The following is a 6,862-nucleotide window of genomic DNA, read 5'->3' on the forward strand; positions in this document are numbered from 1 at the left end:
GCTCAAAATGTGACAATGCTGCAACCTTGTGCTCCTCCTCAAACAAAGGAGCAAATATGAGCCCTGCTGTTGGATTCATGTCCTTCTACAGCACTGCCCAGCGCTTCTCTTGTAATGGCTTTGTGAGCTTGTGCTGGGAGACACCGTGACAGCACGTGTGGATGTGCCATCCTGGAGGAGCTGCAGGCACCGTCTGATGCTACCAGCATGAAAAAATATTTGTGGCAAAATAGTGACTGTTTTCCCACCTTGATTAATGTAGCTCACTGTTTGATTTTACCAAGTTTTTATGCTGGATGCCCTTTGTGATGCAATTTATCACAAATTTATCCGTGCTTGGGACCAGCACGGATAAATGGAGGTGTAAAAAAAAAAAGATTTGCATAAAAAAAATTAATCAAAATAAATTATTTTTCTAAACAGATTATTTTTAAATAAATAAATTTTAAATTACTTTTTCAAATGAAAAAAACTTTTGACTACCATGGACTGAGTCATTTGTTTCTTTGATTTTTGGTCAGAGTGATTATTCTGTTATTTATATTTTCATATTTACTATTTTAGCCTCCTCTAGTGTCTGGTTTTTATCTTGCTTAACTCTTCTTTTGATAGTCATTTGTATAGTTGTATAGTTTTCCTTCCTCTTAATCATTAGCTTAATTAATGTAAGCTGTTCCTTGGATTCCCTTCACTGGGCACGAATAGCCTGTTTCCTTTCGAGCATTTACAGTTTGGATTTTCCTTTTCTTAAATGGACTTTTGACCTAACTAAACTTTAGCTTTAGTTAGGTCAAAAGCTTCTTTTTGCCCACCCGTCCCATGTGGAACATGTATTCATCTTTATGTGTGGTTTTATAACTTTTAAGTGCTTTGCAAATATTTGATATTATTACATCCAATGAAGGTTATATGACTTGACCTCACTTGCTGATAAACTTGTTAAAACAACATCCGGGTAGCGTTGGAAAATGTTAACAAGCTCCTCCGGTCTCTAGGCTACAGGATTTTGAGTTCTGCCAATATTTTGCACTTACCTTTAAGATCTAACTGGTTCTAAGGACAGCTTTAATTAAAAAACAAAAACAATCCAGCTGTTTTCTTGAGGACATTCTCACCAAAACACTGAAAAACTGAAGAAGAATCACATCCTGTTACTGTAACAAAAAGGTAAGTCTGAGAACATTCTGATGCGTTACAGGAACACACCTTTAATAAAACACTTTGAGAGACAACATGCAAATACAGCAGTACATGTAGTAGTGTTCTCGTCAACAGGCAGCTGAATCTGAAAGTCATTTACATTACAGTACATACATTTTACAGACAGGATTGGCTGAAATGTATATTATATTACAAAGTAGTATTTTTCAGTGAACCTGCCAGTAGCACATAGTAAAAGAAAAACACATTCGTTTAGTGATGCTACATAGGAACTAGGGTTGGGCGATATGTAAAAATTTTCCAACCGGCAATCGTCAGTCCAACAATCGCCGATGGGCCATATATTCGCGCATGCGCAGATACCTTGATGGGCGGGGCTATGTAATCATGCACGTTTACAACACAGAAGTTCAAACATGGATGAACTAATTTCCAAAAAAACAAAACAAAAAACCGCTGTCAGCGTTAACGCGGCTTAAACACGGTCATCATGATTAAAATTTTTAACGCTCTCGACCCATCTGGAGCGCAGAATGAACAAAATCAGGACAAACTGCCAAAATGCGTTGACAGAGACATTTCAGGGATTTTGACTCAGTCTGAGCCCCAGATAGGTTAATTGTTAATTGTGTTAGTCGTGATGACGCGCGTTAACGCTGACAGAGTTGGTGACAAAATCACCAATTTGGGATTTCTTTGGCTTTAAACCAAATAAAAGAGGGAAACCTAAGGATGTAACCAAAGCGGTGTGCCGCTTGTGCAGACGTATAGTGCGAGCAAAGTACTCAAACACGACTAACTTGCATGAGCATGCACGTGTCCACCATCCAGCTGAGTATGCTAGGCTATCACCAGCTTCTGCAGCTCCATCAACAAGCATTTGGGCGCACACTGAGGAGGGGGCATTTGCTCGCAGATGAAAGAGGGTGCTGTTAAAACAGCGCTATTATTTTTTTTCTGTTGACTGCTTCTATTAGCTCCATCATTATTAGCAAACTTACTCATGATCAAACAAATAAATAAATCGCCCTTGTAAAAACTATCCGTTGATATTCGATATATTCGTCCAATTGCCCCACCCTAATAGGGACTACCATAATAATCGACCATAACAGTTTTTAAATGATGTTTTCTGTTCAGATTAGTTTCATTCAGACTCACTGCTTAAACATCAAAACACATTATAAAAAAGTCTTTGTACGAGCACAAGTATTGGTGTGGACTGACATACAACAGAGCCCAACAGAGAGTTAATACGTAGCGCAGGCTTAAATTAAGTGTTTTTAGTAACAGTACAGTTGTTTTCTACTTGAGTTCTTTAAATAACAAAACCTGAGGTTAGCTTAGGAAAACTAAATAAGCCTCAGCATTAGTATTTCATTAAACATCCAGCAGATGAAGCAAATATCATTTTGTTTAAAATATTCTGAACTATGCACTAAAGAAAGCTTAAAAAACGTAAACGTTACAGGACTATAAAAAAAATGCTGTGGTTCTTGCAAACCTGCCTCCACACACCAAATAATCTTTTACAACAAACCGAGCAGCCTTGACGTTTTCATTCTGCGTGGACTCTCATGTGTGAGTTAAGATGCGTCTTACGATTAAATCTCTTGCCGCATTTGTTGCAGTGAAAGGGTTTCTCTCCCGTGTGGAGCCTTATGTGCTCCTTAAGATGCGTCTTTTGGTTGAACCTCTGGCCGCACTCGTCACAGCCGAATGGTTTCTCTCCCGTGTGGACTCTCAAGTGAGTCTTAAGGTCTGTGTTTCGGTAAAACCTTTTACCACAGTCCTTGCAACCGAAAGGTTTCTCTCCAGTGTGGACTCTCATGTGGGTCTTAAGGTGCGTTTTTCGTTTAAATGTTTTATCACAGTCACTACATTGAAAGGGTTTCTCTCCTGTGTGCACTCGCATGTGTGCCTTAAGATGCGTCTGCTGGTTAAACCTTTGCCCACAGTCTTCGCAGGCTAGCGGTTTCTCTCCGGTGTGGACTCGCATGTGAGTTGTCAGATTTCCCTGCTGGCTGAACCTTTTACCGCATTCCTCGCAAACAAACGGCTTCTCTCCGGTGTGAATTCTCATGTGCGTCTTAAGGTGTATCTTTTGGTTGAATCTCTGTCCACAGCTACTACAGCTAAATGGTTTCTCACCTGTGTGGACCCTCATGTGTGTCCTGAGATCTGACGTTCGGTTAAATCCTTTACCACAATAGTCGCAACTGAATGCCTTCCCCCCGTTGTGCATTTTCTTGTGCCTCTTAAATTCTGACTTTCGGTAAAATACTTCACTACACAACTCGCAGATAAATTGTTTCACACCTGTTGGGGCCACCACCTGGGAATCTACGTTTTGCTTTACCTCGCAGCTGTTATCAACCAAACAGCTGGAAGGAGTTTGTCCTGAATGGCATGTCAGCTGTTTCTGAAGACACTGCTTGTAGATAAACTGCTGACCCCACAAAGTGCAGCTTAAGAATTTTTTTGCCGCATTACAATCCACATCCATATTTAAGTCTGACTCCAGTGCCCTGCCCTCCTTCCAGCCACCATCGCTGTCTTCGTTTTCAGGTCCAGACTCATCAGTAGTCTCAGAATAGTCTGAAGCCTTTTCATCAGCATCAGGTTTAAACTCACTTTGAAGATCCGGGTCACTGCTCGGTTCTGGTCCATCGCTCTCAGGCTCTGTATCTCTGTTGTCCTCAGCTTGGCTTTGATGAAAGGGTAAGAACTGAGGTTTTTCTTCATCATCTTCAGTTTTCACAGGAACTGCAGTAATTATGACCTTAATGATATCTGCCTCCTCCAGACCACTACTCTGCTGTTCCTCGTGGCTAGTCAAGATTTCCTCCTGTTCCTCCTTTATGTGGAGGGTCTCCGGGTTCATGCTGGTCCAGACTGGGGTTTCACTCATGAGGAACTTCTTTAATCACCGACAGCTATTAAACATCTGCAGGAAAAACAGGAACAAGTTAGGGATGTAACTGTGTCGACAGTTAAATCCAGCTGAAGAGCAGATTCTCAGCTTTAATTCAACAGGCTGAACAAAAATGTAGCATTAACCATTAGTAAAGTCAATTTTATGCAGAACACTTTTATTCCTTTTGTTTTTCTTATTTTTTTAATGAATGGCCAATAGGCAAACTAAGGCTAGATTTTCTACATTACGTCTTAAGAAACGCCCCTGAATGCAATATGATGCTTATGCTTCTTTCCCTGGACATCAATTTTGAAGGCTTTTTCACTTTTCCTAACACTGATGATCAGGATAAACGGCAGCAGATTAGAATCAAGCATAACATTTGTACATTTTCTAAATCATCAAATTAATACCGCAGTTTCCTGTAACAAAGCAAGTCACAGTTTTCACTTTAGTCAGTGATTTTAGTAAAGCACGGCTTAACAAATTGCACACATAAAACATGCTGTAAAGAAAAGAATCATTGAAAATGTGGTGATTCCAGCTGATTTAAATCAAACCTGCTCGCTCCTATCAGTTTTAGTTTTTATTCTATCAGCTTCAGACTCATTTGAGATTACAGATTAAATATAAAAACTGAATTCAAGCATAGGCTCAGTCTATGTACAAATTTAATATGAGATCAGCAAGTACAGTTTACATGGCCCGTTTAAGGATCATGCCAGTAAAACAATGAAAATGTAAAACTGTTTGCTACCAACAGAAAAAAAAAAACAGGCAAGAAATAAAATTGCATTTATTTCTTTAGAACCTTCTACTGTTCACACACAGAGGTCCAAGGGATCTTCCAGGAATGATGACGCTATTTCATGGTGAATTGATTGGTCAGTAGGCAGAGATTTCATACGTGCTGATCTCTAATCTGGAGGGTTAGGGGTATGAAATACAAAATCCTGCTTTGTGGTACCTGCTGCAGACCTCTGGGGAATCAGTGGGAGGGTCTAAAGATTTTCAGTAGCTTCTAAAGTCTTTGCCCTGATGAGCATCAGTAATAAAAATAGATCCTCAACAGCAAACAATTTTATTGTTCTATAAGCATCATCTGATCTTAACCTACACTTTACTTGCTTGTACATAAGCCTATGTTTGAATTCTGTTTTTATATATCATTCTTTACTCTCAAACCCTAAACAGCACCAAATCTGCAGCCAGCAGAATAAAAACAAATTGTTGGGAGCAGGTTATGTTCAGAGTTTCAGTTTAAAATAATGTGGAAGTGCCATGTTTTTATACCTTTATAAAAACACGGATATTTTACACTGCTGAAAACACAGAGCACAAACTAGGAATAAACTAGGCTAAATCACCAGATTAATGACTTCTTGTCCTTTATAGAGAAGTCCTCCAATATCCTTGGATATGTAATAAGTTCTGAGGTGCCATTTTTCTTCATTTGTTTGTATTTTCATATGTTTATTAATAATCGTTAAAGTACGATAATATTGGATAATACTGGATTTGCTGCAGTCTAAAAAAAAAAACAAAACCATGATTTTTTTTTTTTTTTTTTTTTGGGGGGGGGGGGGGGGGGAATCGGCCTCAACAGGATGTCAATGTTTCTGCACTTCCGGTTCAGACAAAGCGCTGGAAACCGTCCGACTCGCCAGCTGCTCTCTTCCCCCCTGCGGCTGCGGCCTTCTATTCAGGCTCAGCTCATCTAATTCGGGCCTGTATACTCCACAAAAGCGCCCAAATACTGAGTTTCATCGCAGTTTTTGTCACAGACTGAATAAAAAAAGATTTTTTTTACTGTAAAAATAACTTGGCTGTGTGCGCGCTGTAAACCGTCCGGGTATCCGCTTCAATCCTCGCTATTGGGTTCCGCCTTTTTCATTCGCGTTAATACTTCATTATTAACTAATAAATAGCCAAACTATGGTCTTTTGTCGTTTGTGTGCCGTTTGGGATTAACAAGAGATGAGATGCTCCGTTTTTGTGTAACTCGTTTCTTCATCCACCCCCTACGATGAGCTAGCAGCTAGCCGTTTCCTCCCGGAGAGTCACTGCACGTTAAATCTGATTTTTCTTACCAGCGATCTCGTTTTTAATCGATCTCCTGGTGCTGATAGACTTCGAGGGGTTTAATTTCTGGGTTTAATTCAAAAGACCGTCTCAGTGTTGCAGTATTGAAGATCCACTTCGTTTATTGTCTCCTTTTTGCTGCTCTTCTTTGGTGAACAGTGCACGGGGAGCTGACTTCAGGTGCGTTAGCACCACCTTCTGGATTGGAGTATGAACTGAAACCTTTGGCGCTGGTTAAAAGGCGTACAAGTGGAATGGTATGTCACTCAGTATGACAAAAAATATCTTGAAGTAAAAGTTCATTTAAAATAACGATAACCTCAAATATAAATGAATGTAAATTTAAATAAAACATTAAACAATTATTTAAAGATTATTTCAAATTCAGTATAAGAGCATCAGACTGGTCCAGACCGAGATCATACCAAGCTTGTTATGGTTCTTGGGACTTATTTTGGCCATGCATAGTCTAAATACAGAATGCAGAAGTGAAATGAGTAAATTTAAAACAGTGGCATGTCCCAGACTCATGGTTTCATTATGTGACCAAATCTCACCACATACGTCTGGCTCGGTGCTTCCTGCCTACCTAGATCTCTGGTAAAGATAAACATGATATAGATCACATGCTTTACTTGTGCATGAACAAGTAAACTATAAACATGGCTTAAAGGCAGGGGATATTTCTTATGAATTGGAGAA

The 6,862-nt window shown here is 39.5% G+C and overlaps 1 protein-coding gene across 1 annotated transcript; it reads right to left on the reverse strand.

Moving 5' to 3' along the window:
- Window positions 1-1,197: 1,197 nt before the first annotated feature.
- Window positions 1,198-6,313, reverse strand: LOC134633607 (zinc finger protein OZF-like). The gene is made up of 2 exons (XM_063482480.1): window positions 6,169-6,313; window positions 1,198-4,108 (listed from the first exon to the last, which is right to left on the reverse strand). Exon 2 carries the CDS (start codon window positions 4,070-4,072, stop codon window positions 2,720-2,722), a length of 1,353 nt encoding a protein of 450 aa, XP_063338550.1. The 5' UTR covers window positions 4,073-4,108; window positions 6,169-6,313; the 3' UTR covers window positions 1,198-2,719.
- Between the last annotated feature and the right edge of the window lie 549 nt (window positions 6,314-6,862).

Source organism: Pelmatolapia mariae, linkage group LG8, assembly GCF_036321145.2.
Source record: "Pelmatolapia mariae isolate MD_Pm_ZW linkage group LG8, Pm_UMD_F_2, whole genome shotgun sequence".
Lineage (NCBI taxonomy): Eukaryota > Metazoa > Chordata > Actinopteri > Cichliformes > Cichlidae > Pelmatolapia > Pelmatolapia mariae.

Bases quoted from the DNA above. Each gene is read 5' to 3' on its own strand.
- LOC134633607 (XM_063482480.1), bottom strand. From the start codon at position 4,072: ATGAGTGAAACCCCAGTCTGGACCAGCATGAACCCGGAGACCCTCCAC.